Source organism: Python bivittatus, unplaced genomic scaffold (assembly GCF_059951505.1).
Source record: "Python bivittatus isolate LINGU-HERP-01145 unplaced genomic scaffold, Pbiv_v1 ctg000310_np1212, whole genome shotgun sequence".
Lineage (NCBI taxonomy): Eukaryota > Metazoa > Chordata > Lepidosauria > Squamata > Pythonidae > Python > Python bivittatus.
This window is the reverse complement of record NW_028277054.1, coordinates 12,863,689-12,884,806: the sequence shown is the minus strand read 5'-3', so window position 1 is coordinate 12,884,806 and position 21,118 is coordinate 12,863,689. Positions and strand designations below refer to the sequence as shown.

At 46.2% G+C, this 21,118-nt stretch overlaps 1 protein-coding gene across 4 annotated transcripts in view; it reads right to left on the bottom strand.

Moving 5' to 3' along the window:
- AHDC1 (AT-hook DNA binding motif containing 1) overlaps positions 1 to 21,118 on the bottom strand; it is a 189,749-nt gene that overhangs the window by 133,815 nt on the left and 34,816 nt on the right. The window contains exon 2 of one of the 4 annotated variants that reach the window (XM_088140142.1): positions 16,346 to 16,393. The exons of 1 other annotated variant lie outside the window; for it this stretch is intronic. In XM_088140142.1, the coding sequence (XP_087996268.1) occupies positions 16,346 to 16,393 (48 nt within the window). Of the gene's footprint in view, positions 1 to 45; positions 65 to 96; positions 229 to 16,345; positions 16,394 to 21,118 lie in introns of those variants that run through there. 2 more of the 4 variants (XM_088140145.1, XM_088140144.1) reach the window with 2 other exon arrangements.

The window sequence follows — 21,118 nt, the reverse complement described above, 5'->3', positions numbered from 1 at the left end:
GCCGCCCGTCCAAAGCCCCTCCTCTATCCCACCCCCAGCGCGCACCTGAACGACAGCCCAACGCGTTTAAAATCCCCTCCGCGCGGCATGACTCACTAGCAACTCCACGTTGCCCAAAACAAGCTCCGACAGGGAAAGGCACGGAGAGGCAACTGAGATCCTGGAGGCGGGGAGAAAAGGGAGACAGAGCAAAGAAAAGGCTTTGAGAGGGAAGCCAAAGGGGGGGGCAGGGGGGGAGAGAGAGACAGAAGGGCCAGAGAGAACAGGCCGGAAAGAACAGGGGCTGAAACTCTGCCTGCTGGCTACAGCCTAATTGGTTCCGGCAACAGCCTGCTTTCCTTGGCGATGTTTTCTCAAAGCCAGTTCCAGCCACTGCAATGCCGGAGAGGGGCGAACATTTCGCCTCGCTCGGCCCTGGACAAAAAAAAAAAAAAAAAAAGCAAAACCACAAACTGCACCACCGGGGAGGGGGGAGAGCAGGAGCAGGCGGCGGCGGCGGCGGCAGAGACTCACACGGCAAGCGTTAGGGAAAGGCTGGCTCTTGCCAGCCCCTTTCCCCTAACCCCCCCCCCCCCCGAGAGGCTGCCAGGTCGCCTCTGGAGCGCGCGGCACGGAGGCAAGCGTGAACTCCTCGCGGAGGAACACCGAGAGCCAGCTGGGGGCAGCAGAAGCAAGAGGACCTGGATCCGGAGCGGCTGGCATCCCTCTGGCCTCCCGATCGCCCCACAAAGGGGGTGAGGCGGAGGGGAAGGGGAGAAATGGGAGGGGTGGCCTGCGCTGGGGAAGTCACAACCCCCTGCGGCAAGAAAACTCTCCTAGCCGGGCTTGCTCCAAGGGAGAGCTTCAATCACGCGGGATCCTGAAATGCTCCAGTTCAGAAGTCGCTCTTCTGCCGCCAGCCCCCCCCCCCCAATGCACAAGCCCGTTCACGATTTCCTCAGGCAGCATTCAAGGAATTTCTAGCCTAAGCTCCTAACTGTCGAGGGCTTCCAGAGCGCCCTTCGTTGCCCCCATCCAGGGGAGCTCCCAGATTGGTAACAGCAAGTTTTCACTTGCCTTTGCAAAGGAGTCCCCGAGTTGAGTCCTTCAGCTGGGCAGGCACAAGCAAGCGTCTCCGTGAGTCGTGACTACCCGCCTTTATCCCTACTTGCGCCAGACCTGGAGCCCTTCAGACTTGGAAAAAGGAACACAACCGGGCTCTTTCAAAAACCTTGCTAACTCAATCGCTTAAAAACAATGTTTTGCATTCACATACACACGCCCAAAAATGCTGCTCAAGAACTGTAAAACGTGCTAGTTCATTCCTGACCTCTTCTCCTTTGAATATACTTTTAGGACTGCTTGCCATGGTTCTGAAGTAATAGCTAGGACCACACATCGGGCTAAACCATGGCTTGTTCAAGAAACCCCTATCGGCTCAGTTCACAGAACACACTAAGCCAAATCCAAGCTAACCACTTTATGGTGAACCTAGTCGATTTGTGGCAGCAAGCTCCAAGTTGTCACTAAAATGTTCACTGAGCATGGATTTCTGGATCTCCAAGGGCCCCTGTTTCCAGAACATGCTTTTTCTAGCAGACATATTTTAAGAGGTATATTTTAATAAAAATAACATAGAGAAAACAACAGAGCAAACACTGTCACAGCCACACTAGATATTTCTCAACGGCACATATGTGAAAACGTACCTTAGAGGAATTAAGTGTAAACTATCTGCAGAACAACCAACTATCTCACACCTACCTTGCTAGCACTGTGCGTGCACAAGTGTATCTCTGTGTACACATGATTGGAAAACAAGCCCAACTGAAACTTCCCTGTCCTGTGGCTTGCATTTATTTATTCATTCAGCTCTCCCACCTCCCATTTTCCCCCACAACCATCACTCTACGCAGTGCATTGGACTAAGAGAGAGTAACTGCCGAAAGTTACCTAGCCAGATTTCCTGGTTGAGGTTAGACTTCAGTCGGGATCTTCCTGTGGACAGTCCAGTTATGTAGCATAAACAACTAAAATACTTCACAACATGTTAAAAAGGACAAATGCACACTGTTGCATAGGAGAAATAATAGGCAAACTTCAAAATAATCTTTTAGGAAAAAAAAGTTAAAGGAAGCTGCACACTGTATCCAAGGTTCCCCAGGTAGGCTGTCTAACCATTTGGGGATCCTGCGTGTTGCTGGAACGGAACTGATCCAACATTCTCTAAGTTCCAACCAGGTTGCAGGATATGTTACGTTTTTCACACACATTACCAAGATGCAAAACAGCAGCCAGGAAGGAGTTAATAATTAGCAAATTCCAGCACACAGGGCAGGAAAATTAAACTTTTCTTCCTTCAGTGCAGTTCTGACAAATCTTCACTGACATCAATGGGGGGTGACAGAGTTCACCCTGATGCAAATAGCAGCTTCAGAAGAACAATTTTCTGTCAAGATTGCAACGGGGGCGGGGGGGGGACGATGAATGCAATTCTTATCGAGGGACGGCTCTGCTTCCAGTTTAACAAGCTGGAAAGGAGGCATCCACCCAGTGCTGGAGGGGGTGGCAGGCAAGAGAGGCCTAAATGGTGGCTGGAATCATTTTTATGGGGACAGGCATCTGTGTTGAGAGTTACATATTACACCAAAAGGTGCAACGTCAAAAGAAGCTGGTTTTGTGCCTTATACTAAGCTGTTGTTTCTTTCATTAGGGTTTATGGAGCAAACCACAGTTGGATGGGTTCATACAACACAATAAATCACAGTGGGCAACTCACGCCTACAGGCTGCCTGAGTCACGTTGGAGGTGTTTTTTGCAGCCTCTGGAGCTCACATAGAGTGCACCACTAATTTTTTACTTTGGAGGATAAAGTAAACTTTAAAATAAGCCTGGTCTTTTGGCAAATTCAGAACCTAAACTTTAGAGACCTAAACCATTACTCTTGCCCCACAAAGAGTTAGCTGTAATGGAAAAGTCCACTTGCCAACATTCATTCAAGGAAGCCTCACCCAATGTTTCCCAACCTGAGCAATGTCAGAATTCCCCAGTCAGCATGGCCATTGCTGAGAATTCTGGAAACTGAAGTCCAAACCCCTGGAAGTGGTAAGGTCCAGACACAGAGTCCCACCCTTCTACGTAGCTTGCATCTCAGCCTCTTTTTGATTGCTTTATCTATTTTTTTAATGCTTACCAAATCACTTGCGGGTATTTTTGTGGAGCCTTCTGCAGCACACTTAGATTCCTCTCCTCTTAGACTAACCTACCCTACAATGTTATTATGTAAAGGAAAACTTGGACAGAGCTATTTCATTCATATTAAAGCTTACCATGTCCAGAACCAACATTTTAGTCAACAACATCATGCCAAATCTCCTGTATCGTTCTCTACAGCATCACCAGCTGATTAAAATTTGAGATTTTAAAGGAACAGCAGCTCCCTGTCTAAAATGCTTTCAGTCTTTGAGGTGCACATTCTTTCCATATTGACTTAGCCTGGTGTAGCAAGAAACGTTATTCCTATTTTATAGATTGGGAAAGGAGGTGAATTGTCCAAGGCTGCAGAATAAATCCTTGGCTGAGCAAGATTATAAAACCAGGGCTAGAGACAAATCTCCCCTCTCCCCTCCACCCCCAGTTGAAAGTGCTCTGGAAAGGCCTTTTTAACTTTTATCTTTTTGATCCATTGTTGGTCTGATGCGTTTTTCAACCAACAAGCAGACCCCTCTTCTAACTGGTTGAGCAAATTATAATGTTATCACCACAACTTTCCTCAACTTTGTGCCTTTCAGATGTGTTCAGAAGAGTCATTCCCAGAGCTCCAAAACCTGTAGCCCCGCCATATCTGAAGGATAGCAGGCTAGGGAAGATAAGGCTCTGGTGAGGTTCCCACAGATGTGAACAACCTGTGGCTCTGTGCAAAAGATTAATTCAGATCTCTGGGAAGAGCTGTCTCTCCCTTTCCCACAGCCTGCAGTCTGGAAGAAAGAAGTTGATAAAGATTTGGTGCTTCAGAGAAAGAGAAGGGGTCCCACTCACTTTTGCCTGGCCCCATCCCTCTTCTTGTTTAGCTCCACTTTCCAGGAGACCCTCAACAGAGCTACCCCCAAGAAAACGTGGCCTTCAACAGAAAAAAGATTGACTATATTATGCTAAGCCATAACGTAATCTGTTTGATTGTAGCTCTACATGCTGTGTAAATCTACCCATTGTAGTTTGTAAGTGATGTTTTATGATTTTGCATTATATGTGAGTTCAGCTTTCTCTTGCGCAGGATGAGCTTCTGAAGAGGAGGCTGATTCACCTACTTTGCTCTCCACAAAGAGGGCCTAGGGGTCTTCTGGACCTCCACTGCTGCTCCTGCCACTTCTGTAGCGGCCTCCATCTTGCTCTCTTAGCAGGAACTGCAAAATGAACAATGGAAGTTGGGCAGCATAACACTTCAGCAATCCTGATTAAGATGTGATTAGGTCATCCATGGGAAGTGAGAGAGAAGAAGATGCTCTGTTTTGGCTTTGGTCAGTGCTGACCTCTCTCCTGATGTTAGACACATCACTGGATACTCAGTGGAACAAGGAGAAGAGGATAGTGAACAGGGTTCACTGCCAAAAAAAGAGAGAGAGCGGCTTTAGCAAAAACAAGAAAGACCCTGTAGAGTTCTTGAGGTAGGACAGCAGACTTTGGCCGCTGATGGTGGGGAGTTTGTGCATGAGGGACCCTCTCTCCCCACTGCTTATAAAGAACGGGTTAAAATCAGTTAAGACTAGAGAGCACTGCAGTGACTTGCTGCTCTGTGGGCAGATGGCGATCCATAAAACTGTGACACTGGTAGCTGGTTTATTACACGCCTGCCAATCTTCATGCATTTAAATGGGAGCCAGTTTCTAAATTGTCCATTGGAACTAAACGCAGCCAGTCTCTTCTCGGAGGAGTTGGTTCCATTCCTCCCTCCTCCCCTCCCCAATGTGACACACGCTCACAATCACAGATGCCCCTTCCTCTGTCTTCGGAGCACGAGGCTCCTGGGTGGCTGATCTGCTTGCTAGTCAACAGATGCTGCTGTTAGCCCTTCCAAAAGCAGGGACCAGCCCTTCTCCCCCGGCCCACCCCCCCCTCAAATAATTCCCAGACTACATTAAGCAACCCCAAGGCCGCCAGCCCCAAGCCCCTTGCCAAGAATCAGCAGCTCTGTACCAGGTGCCCGCTCAGTTCTTTCATTAGGCTAATGGGATATGGCTGCATTACTCGATTCCACGTGCTGCTAATGAAGCACTCAGGCCTGTGTGTTTGCATTAATGCATGCAGCGCGGGGGGGGAGCATAAAGTGGAGGGGCTGCACTGGGTCAGGCTATGCCCCCCCCATGAGTCAACCCAATCTCCTTCAAGGATCCCCCTGCCTTCATCTGGTTTGCCCTGAAGAAATGAAGTCAGTTTCCTTGCTGTTCTCCGGCTGGACGGCTCCTAATCTGCCCAGGGAGAATTCCACAGCACATTCCAGGACACATTAAAACAGGGTCCTTCATACTGGGCAGGCTCAGAAACAAGAGTGTTGGCAGGAAAGGGCAGTGACATCTACCCTTTCTGCTCCTGGGAGGGAAGCTTGAGAAGCAGGAAGGGGGGAGGGAGAGAAGACAGCTGTCCTTTCAGAGCAAGCCAGGCGCTCTGCAATCCAGTTTCTACCCCATAAACAGAGCTGTATCTTCCCTCCTCTCCTACCCCAGCTTCCCCAACTCAGTGCCCTCCCAGTGTATTCTGACTGCAGCTCCCAGGCTGACCTGGGAATTCTAGAAGATTTTTCCTTCCTCTGTCTCCACAAAAAACATTTTCAGTTTCTCCTGGTCCTCTCCTGGGTAAACTGTCTGAAAAAAAAAGTCACACCATGCTCGCTTTATAATGACATGCTCCTAACATGGTTGACTGGCAACCATACCAGGCCAAGCCCTGGCTGTGCAAATATTATTCAGATGTTTTGCCGCAAGTCAACTTTCTTCTACATCCAAAAATATTGGATTCTTAAATATTTCTTCTGACATGACATGCTTCTAGTCCTTATCGTTGTAGAGATACTAAAGGACACGCAAAACTCCTCCTCAAAGGGACAGAACCATGTTCTGTATAATTACGATGCCAGGAGTCATGGTCACCAAGCATTTCTTCTCTGAGCACTGGATCTGGATCGAGTAAAACCAGGCACAAAACTCAGCTTGGCTATCTAATTTCACTTCCCTGCTTCTAACCTCATAATGCTTAGGGAAATAGGTTATTCTGAAGTCAACTAAGCAATTTGGAGGCTGGGATTAGAAAATGTTCCTGTTACTGTACAACTATGTTCTCTGGCAAAACAAAGCCTCCCCACAATTTGAGGGTGGGATTCAAACATTGGTTTGTCTTCTTAAAAAAAAAAAAATCCAAGCCCATTGCAAGCACAGCTCATGGGAAACAAAATCTTTCCAGGCATAGATCCCCTTCTCAGCTCATGGGTAAAAGCTCCTCCCTCCAAGCCTGTGAACACCACCCTGGGGTGCCCTGGCTTCTTTGCTGAAGAATGCATGATGGCCAAGTTCAAGACTACAACAGGGTTCACCCATTACACTAAGCCATAAACCACGATTACAAAGCAGCATGGCTTGGGTTTCTGTGAGGCTGGAATCAGTGGAGTCCTACACAGTGGCTTCGTGCAATGTGTGAACCCACCTGTGTGTGGAGCAACAGGGCCAGTCATGGAAAGCAGAAGATCAGAAAAGAATAACATCAACTTATCCCATTGTCCCAATTCTCTTATCCTTCCTAAGAGCCACAACGACCAAAGCCCAACACCAAGAACTCATCCCCTCTGCTTGAAACACATCCCAGCACCAGCTTTCTCTGCGAGGATCCAGGAACACCCAAAACCAGCCCCTCTCTTCTGCCAGCCCAGGATTCAGAAACGGGAGCCCAGAGAACCGTTAAGCTTGCAACTGGCTTACTTGAGTTTTCAGCTGCCTCAGCTTCCCCGCTGCATCAGCAGGTCACCCCCAAAACACATCCAGATGCCTGCATCCAAGTCAGAACAAAGGAGGAGGGGAGGGGAAAGCTTGTGGTTGCCCCAGGAGGGTCAGCTGCAACACCCACCCATCGTTCTCTCTTCTGCAGGCATCTGCTTTATGCACACACACCCATTCCCCAGACACTCCCTCCCCTACATTTCTGGGTTGTTTCACAGATGCCTCAACTGAGTGCTGTAGATGCTCCTGGTTCCACACAGCTGAAGCAGAAATGGCAGCCTGGCAAACTGCACCCTGCCCTCCCCACCCCCGACGTTAAAGAGACTCTTTCTCCAAATAATCATGTACCACTGAACCTGCCTTGGCATCTTGCTTAAATCAGCGAAGCAACAGGATGACGCCACCCCGGTTCTTGCTGCCCTAAGCAAAGGACCATCATACTAAGCAAACGCAGGCTGTTCTCTTTGTCCTCTTTCTCCCTCTCCCTCCCCCTCCCCAAAGAATGGAATCTTTCCATCTGGTCCCCTGGGGTGGAGACAGACTCACCTAAAGCCACTGAGCATCTAAACTGGGGGGATTAGGGAGCCAGCATCTGTACCTGTAGTCTGGTGCTGTGGTAAGCTAGACTGAGCCAGTGGACTTGTCTCCTGGGGGCCAAGCTCCCACCTCCCCTAGGACAACACACAGGAGCCAGATGCTTGGAGGCAGGCAAGCATAACGTAACCTTTTGCCCGTTTGCAACAGGCACATCTGGACTTTGTCCACAAGGGGCCAGGAGCCCAGGTGTCTGACAGCTTGTCCCTGGATCTCCATCTCTCTTTTTCCAGCTAGCTTGCCAGCTCCTCAAGCTAAGTGAGTGGCTATTGTTATTATAAATTCAGGAGACCTCCCAGATCAGATAACCATCTCTTTTGTTCCCACCCACCCACCCCAAAAAAGGAGGGGTGGGAGTGTCTGCCAATTCAGGCTAATCTCTGGTAGCAATGTCATTGTAATGTACTCAAAAAGAGCAAGCTCTAAAATGCTATTAAGGGCCCAGTGCATTTTCTGCAACTTAATCTTCATATATCCTGCAATAGGATTTACTGAGAAACCTGTCCTCACCCCCTCCCCTCTTCTATCTAAAAAAAAAGAAGAAGAAAAAAAGATAGAATAACACTGATGTATTGCAGATCAAAGTTATAGGGGTGGTGGGGATGTTCTAAGTCAAGTTAAAATTAGCAAGCAGAAATAATTATACAGATTGAGAAAAAAATATTTTACACAGTTTATTCTGATCTGAAAGGTAAAGGAGTCCCACAAGGTACTAGGTGCGACTTCTATCCCACTTCAAACACTGGGAACCTCAACTTCCCTTTATATGGTACTAGAGAAGGTTCTGTACAAGCTTTCAAAACAGATTTCTGTACTAAGGACTAGAAACTTGCTTTTAGAAATCATATGGATGTGTATATGCATCAGGAAGCCTAACTTTGGAGCCTGTTTTCTGTTCTGTTCTGCACTTTTATGGTACCATGCATTATAGTAAATACATATTCAGAATAAGCAAGCAAGCAATGAAAATCTGGAGGTTGACTGGCATGGCCCAAATGCCCACCCAGAATGTGGTTGAACCCATATGGAGGGCACTCAGGGTATTGTCTGTGCATGCAAGTAGCATTAGGGGGGAAAAACACTTTCTAGCCCAGATTCTCAAAGACGCAAGCCACAACTACAAATTCCAACCTAGTTCTGCCTGTGTGAGACGGAGTGCAAAGGTGGTGGTGATGGCAGCGGCAGCAGAAGAGGGTTGCGCGCATGTGTGTATCTGGCTTTGTCACAGATTGGTGAGCAAGTTAATCTCAGACTCCCTGACACGTGGAATAAAATCACGATCCCGTAATGGAATTCATTCGTCTTCCTGTCCTGGGAGAGGCCAACCCCAGCAAGGCATGCCAGAACGGAAGGGAATAAAACATCAGGGCAGGGACGCAGCACAAGGCAACAGGGTTGCATGCAGAGCCTGGAGGGAGGACAACAGGATTAATCCTCCCTTTTCCCAATTCACTGCTCATAAGCGAGGGAGCAAGGAGGCGTGAGGTGGGGATGGGGGCACTAATTTCAGCCTGTTAATGAGGAATGTTTGCATTGCACCGGCAGGGTCACTCTAGAGTACCTGCAGACCAATAAAGTAATGACTTTGTCGCCTTGGATGAACTGCCACCCAAGCAAAAGGAATCGCATCTTGTTCAATCGACAAGCACAAGCAAGGCAACACCACTTCAGACCTTACACAACAACAAACCCCAGCTTGCCATTAAGTCCATTGTAGACGAGCCCTGGGGGGACGAGGCCAGTGTTTAGTCCAGCACCGGCCAGTCCGATACATGGCCAGGAAGGTGATGGTTTTCCTGCATTGCAGTGTCCACCCAGCTTAGCACGCTGTTGTGATTCAGAAGCCATCAAAACTAGCAGTCATTGCTAGCCTGATCCTCCATGTATTTAGCCAAACCCCTTTTGAAATCATCTAAACTGAGGGCTATCACCACATTTGGTGGCCATCAAATCCAGAGTCTGATAATGCTTTGCTGATTCACACTACACTGAGATGTGCCTATTTCAAATGAATTCACTCGCTTTCTTGGTCAGGAGCACATGTCTTGCTCAGTCGTCCTGGAGCTAAAATTAAGTCCCTTTCCAGCTTCTACAGACTAGAACCTTCATGGTAGCTCCTCAGTTTCATAATCACCCACTCCCAGCAATTCCCCTAGTCCCTCAAGTCTTGGTTTAAAGGAACTTTGAGTGGACCAGAGCTAAGCCAATGCAGGTGAGCAGTTGATGGTTTGACAAGGATTAAGACCTACGTTTTTCAATCTAACATCACCCAACCTGATCTTCTGATCTGACATCAGGTTGACCAGATGCAACAGAGTTCCTCTCCCCAATCCAGGAGCTGCAATCCATCACATCTGGACAGTGCCGAGCGGGGAAGGGCTGCAACAGAGGATGGGAATACAAACTGTTCCCAGTCATATGGAAGGAAGGATTGGAGCAGCTGCAACTCTCCTTACTCTCTGCACCCATCTGACATAGCAAGCTGCACCTGCCGAGATTCTCTCCTTGACACAACCATCAGAAACGTACGTGGTCTGCCCTCTTCTGCAGACAGCCACTGTATGCAATATATCATTGGTTAAGACTGTCAACCTATAGTCATCCCTACAAAGCCTTAAATGGCAAAGGGCAAAGAAAGACAAAGAATAAGACATGAGATGGCCAGCTGCAGTTTCCAAATCCAGTCCAGATTTGTACTAGTTGACATGCTGTCTTAAGAATATAAGTGTCCTACAGTGTTGGAAGATCCAGGTTCAGGCCCCTTGTCAAAGTGAAGCTCTTAGCGGTCTTGATTTAGACTTAAAAAGTAAGTCAAGTCTACTTCAAGTCAAGTTTTACTTCTCAGCCTAGTCAACAGTCCTGTATTCCTCAATGGTCTCCCATCCAAATCTTATCCAAGCCCAAACCTGCTTAGCTTTTTAGAGATTGGCTAGATGCTACCACCCTGATGGGGTGAATTAGACTAGGGATGTGCAGAAGCTGAAGCCTCAGGCTCACACGTGGCCCCAAAGGCTTCAGCCCTAACACATGGAGCCCTTTAAAAAGCTGCTGCTGAATTGCAATTTAATGTGACAGAAGAAGAAAATAGTGAAATGTATGCAGAATGGAAGGGGGAGCTGCATTTAATCTAAAGAAATGCAGAGTTGTCCTGGCCTGTCCATTCACTTGACTTGAGTCCCAGCATCCTATTCAAAGGCTAAGGAAGATCTTCACACAACACACACAAAATCCAAAATATTGTGCATCCCTGATCTAAACACAGAGGCAGCTGAAACTACCTCACAGGGCTGTTGCAGGGATTTAAAAAGAACCCCTTTGTTTATGCAGTCCTCTGCTCTCTGGAGGGAAGGCAGGGAATGAAATATACGGAGGATGAAAGAAAAAGATGCAGTGTACCTGTTTCCACCACCCCAAGGGGGAAGCTAAGAGGGCAGCATTCTCTAGCTCTAATGCTTATGGCTTTTCCTTTAGAGTACACTTCTCCTCATCCTTGAAGGAGAGAAATATAACAACTGAAAAAGGTATGATGACAGAAGGGGGCACATGGGTGGCTCAAATCTCTTTTTGAAGCCCTCAGAGCCTCCTCAGCCTGCATAACTGAATGCCTTTTTTTTTTAGATTTTTTATCCTGCCTTTATTATTTTTATAAATAATTCAAGATGGTGAACATGCCGAATACTCCTTCCTCCTCCTATTTACCCCCCAGCAACAACCCTGTGAGGTGAGTTGGGCTGAGAGAGGGACTGGCCCAAAGTCCCCCGGCCGGCTTTCGTGCCTAAGGTGGGACTAGAACTCACCGTCTCCTGCTTTCTAGCTGGGTGCCTTCACCACTAGACCAAACGGTCTCTCTGCTGCTATTTGGCTGTCAGTTGCTCTCTCTGGCATTTGCTGCTATTTTGAGGCAGGAAACAGAAAGAAGTGCTAAGCTTAAAAGGTGCTATCACATAAAAGAAAAAGGAAAAAAAACCTCAATCCCACCCCTTCAAAAAACGAAGAGGAGCCCAGAAAAGCTGGCCGCTCCCCTACACAACATGTGGACCTGCCCCCTTTGCATCACTGACCCACCCACTGTGACCCTTCTCTCCCCCCAAGCCCATTGAATGCAGTCCCCAACCCTTCACCCACCCAATTGTTTTATGTTGGGACAAACAAATTAATGCAAAACAATTAAGGCAACTCGATTAAGGCAAAACAGATCAGCAGAACAAGGTGGTTATTGGCTAGAACATCCCTATGTATCTGTAGTAAGCAGGACGAAGCTTGTCATGGTCAGGGTGCCCCAAGGTCTGAGTAAGTGGTAGCCCTCCTGGTCCACCACAGTAAACTGGCTGGTTGTTAAGAGCATCCTTATTGAGCTGTGCATGCATATAAGAGGGAGCACTCCAAGGGTTTAAGAAAAACAGGATGTTGACCTTGTTTTGCCAAGCAAGTTTGGTTTGCCAGTTCAGATCTCAACTCCGAGGGGAAAACAGCTTGGAGCATCAAGGAGATGAACGCTGCAAGCCATTCCTCTTTCAGCAAATGTTTCAAACAATTTCGTCCACGGCACCCGCTCAAAAGTTGAGCAGAGGTTCAAAAAAAGAGTTTTCCATGCAGGAAGCAGTGCCTGAAGGGAAGAATAACATAATATCTGGGGGTTCACACAATCCATGAACCGTCAACCCAGGTTATTGGTTGATTGATTAGATCTGTATGCCGCTGAACCCTTGGTGTTGTAAGCCTCTGGGAGCTGGAAAGGATTCAGCGGCATACAAATCAAATCCAACACTGAGTCATAAAACAATCCAAAGTAAACCCTACTGAACCCAGAAGGACGTGAACATACTAAAAAATAGGAAAGAAAAATAACTTGCATAAATACACTATACAAAATGAAAGAGGTTGAGCATTCAATTCTCTGGAAGACTCCCATTTTAACTGCCTTCCAGAGAACCACAGTGAGGGAGGTCAATCTAACTCCTAGGGGGAGGCTGTTTCATAGAATAGGTGCAACAATAGAGACTGAGACCTGCTATATTCATATAACATGCTATATTCCCAAACAAATAAACCTGGCATCTTTGAAAATGACACCACTGCTTTAATTAGACACAGACAGGTGCTTCACATGCATTCGAAAACACTTTTTCCAAATCAGATCCAAAGTCCAGCCCAACCCTATCATATTGTAGCTTAACTTGTTGGCCTGATCCATATCCTAAGAAAATAACTGGGTCCCCCACAAAATACAGAATTTCAAAATTTCATGCTGGGTGGGGGATTCTGGAAGTTGAAGTCCACGCATCTTAATGTTGCTAAGGTTGAGAAACACTGCTCTAGCCAAAGTGAACCCAGCCCACATGTCGGCTTCTAACTAAAACTGCTCTGAAAAAAGTTGGGGAGCACTGTAGTGTTATGGTTGGAATATCAGATTAGACTGCAGAAGACCCAGATTCCAGTTTCCACAAGCCTGGCGATGAACATCATCAACTCTCTCTTTGTCTAGCCTACCTTGCAAGGTAGCTCTAAGATTAAAATGAGGAGTTATAAATGCAACAAATCACAGAAAAAAAACCTTAAAAAGTCAGAATGTCATATTTTTTTTTAAAAACCCACATAACACAATACTGTACTAAATACACTTATTTATTATGTATTTACTAGCAAATGAGGTCTATGACCAGCAAGTACTCATAGAAACAATATAAAGATAATCGAGCTGAAAATGGTCATAAGAACATTAGAGAGTGTTTCAGTAGCTGGAGAAAGCTTTTGTATATAAACAAATTCCTTTCCTTCCTTCCACTATTTTTATTAATGCACATCAGCTTAGCTCCCTCTCCTGCTTTCAACAGTCCCCATGTGCCTCAACAAAAAATGGCAAAGGTTTATGGGAAGTCACCAAGTAACCCATCCCCTAGAGGGAATGAAAATCTTGGGCCTGAAATATTCCAGAACAAAATCACTTCTATTTGCTCAAGCAGTTCCGTGCGTGGGGATCTCAGTCTGCTTTTTTGTCCTTCGCAGATATCACCGTGATTGTATTCCATTACACCAGGCTCTGTTGTATATGCTCCAGAAATCCATACAGGGTGGAAAGGTCCTAGAGAAGGGCCCTTTTTAAGCAAATAAATAAAATGGTAAGTTTCAGAGAAAATACTCTTCTAGCAAAGCAGTCCGCTTCATTGTTTTGGAGCCCAGCTAGAGCTATGTAGAAGGGTGTGGGATAACATCCTGAGAGTCAAGATCCTGCTAAGCTGATACGGTATTCACATCAAGAAAGGAGTAGAAATGCAGGTGCGGATCAGTTCACTCCCCACCCCACCCCACCCCACCCCCAAGCACAAGTGTTTTAAAAAGTGGGGGTAGTCCTGAAGCATGGGCATAACCCAGAGAACTGGGCTGTAAGACCGGCTAGGGAGGTAGGGACAAGCTTGTACTCACTATACAAAGACCCTTTCATAGAGGTTGAAGTTGACCCCTGCAGCACATTAATTCTTACAGAGAGCAAGTTAGTTAGCTGGGTTACCCAACACAAGGGCTCAGTGCCTTACAGAGATGGGAGTGAAGTGTAGGCAGGCTGTGGATTCCTTGGGATTAATGCACCAATATAAGACTGTAATTAGGACCCTACTAGCATCTGATGTTGAATAATGCTACTCTCAGAAGCCTCACCAAGCACCTGTTTCATTGGCAAGAGGACTCCACTTCAGGGGGATCCCATTCCTTGCAGGCAGAAGAGAGTTTTTTTTTTTTTTTAAACTTTGCACGTCGAATGATCACAAGTAGGAACGATGGACTCCAGGTTGTGAAACACATTGTTTCACAGGCCTCTGTCATATAAAAAGTGAATGAAGTGTCCCAGTCCTATCATAATCCTTTACACCCACAATGGGACTCACAATCCACCAGAGCTTATAGAGGCAGAATGGCATTTTGAGAAAGATGGCATGGCAAAGATTGGAGCAAAAGAAACTTGGGGCCAGGGGAGGATTCAGGCGGAGGAAGAATCTCACAGGAAGGTAGAAGTGCACCACGAAATTCTTCCTTTCTTTCAACTCCCCTTCACCCAACCCAGAACAGGTTCTAAGAGTAGCTCTGCCCTCCTGCAAAGACTTCCTGTGTTTTCTGTCTTACCAGCATCTTAATTATATTAATAATAAAAGTCGCCTGTCTGAAAACAGGAGATTTGTTGCTTAGGAGCTCATCTGCTCCTGCTGCTTATTCCTCACTTTAAACTGTAATCTGCTGCTGGGGACACTACAATTAGCTGCCACAGAGATGGCTCCAGTGTCACAGCAGATTAGGACTTCAGCTGGGTTCTAAACAAGAGGTCCACAGATGGAAGCACTGAAGGACCACCATTCTGTTTTCAAGCAGGAATTGTTTCACTGGGGCTGTTGCCAAAACTGACATGAGAAGCGGATGAAACCTGCCTTTTTATGTACCTTGCATCTGATCCTCTAGAACACAGAAACCTGGACTTAGGTCTGAAGAATGTTCTCCAACAGAGACATCTTGGGTTCCAGTATCTCCCCTACAAATGCATGTGTACACACATACACACACACCTCTGCATTGTTGGGCATTTTGCTGTGTAGGACTTGTCAGACTGGTCGTGCCCTACAGCCTTGTAAACAAGCCTTCAGCACACCCTCTACCTCCCCAAGGGCCAATTTTGGTTTGCACAGCCCTTTGAACACAGCAGAAACAGAGAAGTAAAAAGGGGGGGGGTTTGAAGGGACAGATGTTAAGGGAAGACCGGACTAGCATGACCGCCTCCCCCCAACCCTGGGACGCCTCTAATATTGGGTCATGCTGCAGCAGCTCATTACACCCAACAAGCATCAGTGGGCTGGCAAGGAAGCCAAATTTGGTGGCAGATGAAAAAGAGGGTGGGGTAAAGGCTGTACGCCTCTGATTGATGAGGTAAACTCATTTCTCCAACCTTGCCCCCCCCAATTCAGCCTCCTTCTTAAGAGCAACCAGCCTTCCTTGCCCAACCCCCCCCCCCCCATCTACAACCAGCCATAAACCTGCAGAAGCAAGTCTGAATCCTTTTTCCACCCACCCCTGCCATCCATCAGCTGCCACGGGGTTAATTCCAGCTCCACCAGGTTATTTTCCCCTCAGTGCTTTTGACTCACTAATGATGTGCAAGGGACACAAAGAGACTGCTGTAAAGCAGATACACAACTCCCCCCTTTCCCTGTTCCCAGCACTGACTGCCTCCCTTGGTCTCTTCTCCACCCCCCCCCCATACACACACACACACACACACACAGCCCTCCATGCTCCGGATACACCTGTGTGCTGCAGGGAAAGATATTAACTCCTTGGCAGCCACACTTGGATTCTGAGAACAAATACTGTAGCAGGCAATGGGAAGAATACGGACAATAAAGCAACAACTTCCCTGATGGACAAACTTGTGGGTCAGAGGCAGAAAGAGAAGCCCCCTTTACCCAAGCCAAGCTTCCAGCTCTGTAAGGCTTGGACTAGCCAAGCGTGCTGAGGAGCATAGCAACCACATCCTACCTTGAAATCTCAGGAGACGGCAAGGGAGAGCATTAGCGAAGTCTCACACATGCTGCAATCAAGCAGGAAAAGAGCCTATTCATGGGGCTTCTTTCTTGCAACACTATCTCCCCCCCACAGGGTTGTCATTCTCTGCCCAAAAGCCTCCCTAACCAGTGAAACAGGAAGTGGCATCTGCCCAAGCAAGCCCTTCTTGTAAATAAAGTGCAGCTTGGGTAGATCAGCAGACCAACCCCTTATGCATCAGAGAAGCAGGGGTGAGCAGCCAATACCTTGTTCCGTGAAGATGATCCTCCAGCTTTCTTCACATACTCCACCACCTGGAAAAAACAAGAACCGGGCTAAAAGTAGTAAGCCTCTACTGAAGCTGTACAATTCAAAATGGGGGACTGGCATGGTGGAATGTATCTGGCATGCACCAACCACCTTCTTCACGAGATAATTAATCAGGGAGTCTGTCTTTCTCCTTGATATATAAGTTTTTATCTGCAGGAAGTAGTTTTAGTAGATGTGCTGCTGAAGCACACACAAGGAAGTAGTTGTGGATATATCTGGTCTGATAAGGTAGTGTAAGAGTGTCCAGGCAAAACCCAACTGCTTCCATGAGGAACAGAGAAGAATCGAGATAGAAAGTCTTTTTTTCAGTCGTGATCTGCACCATTTTGTAAGTTACAGGAACTGCAGGAACGGAACCGAATTATGCATTCTAAGCTCCTCAAACCAACGGATTTCAGTTTAAAGATCATCAGTGTTCTATCTACATCAGTGTTTTTCAGACTTGGCAACTTTCAAATGTGTGGGCATGCTGGCTGGGGAATTCTGGGAGTTGAAGTCCACAGGTCTTAACATTACCAAGTTTGAAAAACAGTGATCTATATCTATAAAAAAGCGAAGGTAACTGCATTAGGCCATAAAAGAAAGTCCAAAAATGATTTTGGAGAAATACACAGCCAAATTCAATAACTCTCCATCAGATAAGATGGCAAATGAAGCAAAAATGAGAATGGGGAGGAGTAACGGTTTGTGTTCAAGCCATGCCTCTAATTAAGAAACGTCTTGGTGGAATATGGGAATAGCCTGTGGACATTCAAATTAGACTATCAGGTGGGAAGATTATTTCAGTTGGCATCCTAGATCTTTCCAAGGGCTGCTGAGATGATGGTACAAACAGAAAACATTCTAGCTGTTAACTCAATGGCTCAACTTATATAACACAATAAACCATTAAGTGGCTTGTCGCTGATTACTTAGTAAGGGGGCTGAATCTTGTCGCTGTGGTTTGCAGATCATGTGTTATGGCTTAGTGCTGTGCATGAATCCAACCACTGTGACTTATTCAACAACCATGGTTCACACAATCCATGGTTTATCATATACAAATCTATCCAATACCCAACTTGTTGAAAGTGTTACTATGCAATCTTTAAAAGGACCAGGTTTCTCAAGCTAAGGTACGTACTCTGAATAGTCTGATGACCTGAACCACCAAATCTATAAGAAGTCTAAATACCAGCTTATCTAGCATCTCTCATTATCTAGCTTTACTCATTCTTTATCAAGTGAGAACCCACAGATATAAACCTTTAGAGTGATTTTTCCTTAAATTCACACATGGGGATGCTATTGACCTGCTTAAACACACATGTCTCCAATCCATTTGTCTTCAGATAAATGATTTCTGCAATTCTCATTTCTCGAATTATTTTATAGAAAGCAGAAGATCTCTTACATTAATTCTATGCCAAAGATTCACATACTCTCTATTTACCATGTTCAATGGTTTTGTCCATATGCCTTCCTTGGAAGAACTGATACCCCAAAACATATAAAAAAAAAAAAAACTTAATCATCTTTAAATAAGGATGCTTTCATATTAACAGTGCTGCACGTAAGAACTGCAGATCCACGAGGGGAATAATGTAGGGAACTAAGCTGCGGATACTCAAGATCTTATTTTGGCTCATCAGCAAAAAGCAGCAATGCCCTGATTCAACTGATAATTTGGCCAAAAAATACTGACATGTGCTAAGCAAATGCACCCTAGGATAGTTTTCTTTTTTTCACAAAACTCCTACTCAGACATAGCAGTGGTCTCTAAAGCACCCTATCATCATTCCAATGATCATCAGAACCATAGTTTACAGGCCATTTTTTCTACTTGTTTTATGATTACAACAAAGTGTCCATTTGGTGTAGTGGTTAATGGCGCTGGGCTACAAATTGGGAGATGACGACTTCTAGTCCTGCTTTAGGCTGGGCAGGTGACTGTGGGCCGGTCCCTCTCTCTCAGCCCTAGGAAGCAGGAGGCGAGGGCAAACCACTTCCCAAAATGTTGCCTAGGAACATTTCAGGCAGCTGCCAGGAATCAAAACTGACTTGAAGGCACCCCCCCACCCCCCCAAAGAAAGTACATCACCCAGAGTCACTTGGATGATTAAGGGGACATATCCACAAATAAATATCTATATTTCTTATGTTATGTGAGACTATTTCCTACCCCAGAGACAAAAGATGTGACCTGGTTGGTGAAGCACTGGACTTATTTCAAGCAGAACTTCAGCAGGCCCCGAGGACCCCACTCCCACATTTCTCTCCTCCTTTAATCCTCTCATGGTATCACTGGGTACCACTGTACCTGTTCCTTTGTATTATAGAACATCACTGTACCTAAGCATTTAAGGATCTTATGACTGGCCTCAATATTGCTACTTGGGTTGCTTCAGAGACTGAGGCATGGGGAATGGCAGGGAGGGTGCAGGGAGAACTGCAAGTGAGTTCTGTGCACTGCCAGACTGACCTCAGGTCCAGCAATTCTTCAGACACCCGGGTTCCTTGCTGCATGGTTTTTTAAAATAGTATGCAACAGCATTTCAGACTATGTTTGGAAACAGGCCAAGGCTAAGCAACTTACCAAAGCATTGGTGTATGATCTTAATATCCAGTTTCAATTAGTAATTTAATGATTGCATTCTGACTATCTGCAGCTTCCAAACTATTTTCAAAGCAACCTCGCATATGAAAGGCATCAGAGTTATGAATCGTAGTTATTACTAGGGCACAGATAATGGTGGCTGTTCTTTCTTCATGCAGGATAGGTACCATTAGTTTCTTTCTGCTGAAAGAAACTTGGACACCACCACCATCACTCGTCTTCTAATGAGACAACTAGTGTATTGTTGGGGATTGATAAGATTTTGGACTTGGATTGGGAAGATCCTGATTCAAGTCCCCATTTGATTACAGAGCTCACTGGGGGACAATGGGAGACCAATCAGCCTCACATGATTATTGGTGTAGGAATGAAATGAGGTGAGATTCCCCAGCTCCATGTATGCCACCTTCACCTTCTAAGAGAACAAATGTAGTAACAAATAAATAATGAGAGTTTACGGCTAACAGGTTTTGTTGGCCTCATCTAAGCTGGTGGCAGCACACTGGCATTTATGAAGACGGTCGCTGCAGGTTAGTGGGGAGGAATTTTATTCCCCCTGCCCCACCAAAGTGCAGCAGTACGAAGTATGCAACTTGGTGGTTCCTACAGCCCTGCCTTCTGCTCATCCTTGACATGAAGCTTTGCTGCAGAGGCAAAGGGCACCCTTCAGCACTCTCCTAGAGAGCTCTGCTCCTTGCCCCTTTCTGCTGCTGAGCAGGCCCCCTCTCCAGAAGAACAGGATCATTAAAGGTCAGGAAGTTGCCATGAATCCATAAAGGACAGAGCAAGGAGAGTCTTTCTCACCCTGCCCCCCAACTGCCTGCTGCAGCAAATTCAATCTCCCCCACATGGTGCTTAAACTGACACAGACATTCCACATAAAATCCCCTTTGATCGCAGAAATGCCTGCCCAGAGCTAAAATCTGACCTGCCTGCCAGCCATTATCCTTTCTTTTCTTCCTCCACGCCTAAGAGGAGAAGGATCTGGAAGGGAGAAGACACGTGGCTGTCTCTTGCTATGGCGGTACAGAACAGCATCTTTCAATCCCGTTGTTCCCTCAAGATTTGGCCTCACCACAGAGGTGGAAGGCCCAACTCTTGCACCAGAAGCAGCACGCCATCTGCTAACATGGCGGCGGTCACTACCCCCACCTAGCAACCCCAGACAATCCCAGATTCACTATTAATCCCCGCTGAGGAGATAACCTGAGGCCAAGCGTTAGCCTGGAATAGCCAAGTGTGTTAATTAGAGGCGTAAAGTGTGTATGTGTGGAAAGGGGGAATGGAGAGAAGTGGAAAAAGCGAAGGTGTGGATAAACGAGGCACAGTTGAGAAAGGCTTGCTAGCACAAACCTTCTGAAGATTCGTACCTCATGCGGAAAGTCAGTATCCAAGGAGCTACATCACGGCTTAGAGAGCATTTGCTGTGATTTCTTTTACTTTTTTCATGTCTCTAACATGTCACTGGCACACTTGTTCCCCTTTTTAGAGAAGACAAGCTGAGAGATGGTGAACCCTTGGTCCAAACCTTGACTGGAGAGAGACAGAACCCTGGGTTATCATGTGGTTTGTGGGTTTCTAGCAAGGCGACTTATATTAATCCAGCCCTCTGGGTTTACAAGCTACAGTTTATGGCTTATCATTGTGCAATCCAGTCAAATGTGATTTAGTCAAGCAAACTAGGATTTAGTGCAATGTTCTAATCTAATATCACATTGCTTTAATGGATCCTCACAGGGCCTTTTAGAATTTTGAGCCTGGTTTTAGCTATAGCACGTTGGACTAAATCAAGAAAAGCTCTGAGAGGAAACTATACAGCTGGACAGTCTTCACCAGTTTGCTTCCTTCCTACCGACTTACTCATTTCTTGTGTTAATACACAGATTTTCCATGGGTGCAATCTCTCTGCACTGTGCTCGTATCCCAGGAAGAGCTGCATCTGATATATCCTGCCAGAAAGTTAAAAACAAATAAAACCAAAACCAAACAACCCCAAAATGATAACCTTAGGATGAAATCAAAAATGTAATTCATTGCTCTGAAGAATACGTCTCCACTTCTTTTAATTTACTCTCTTTCTCTCTCTCTCTTTCTCACACCATTCAATGCAATG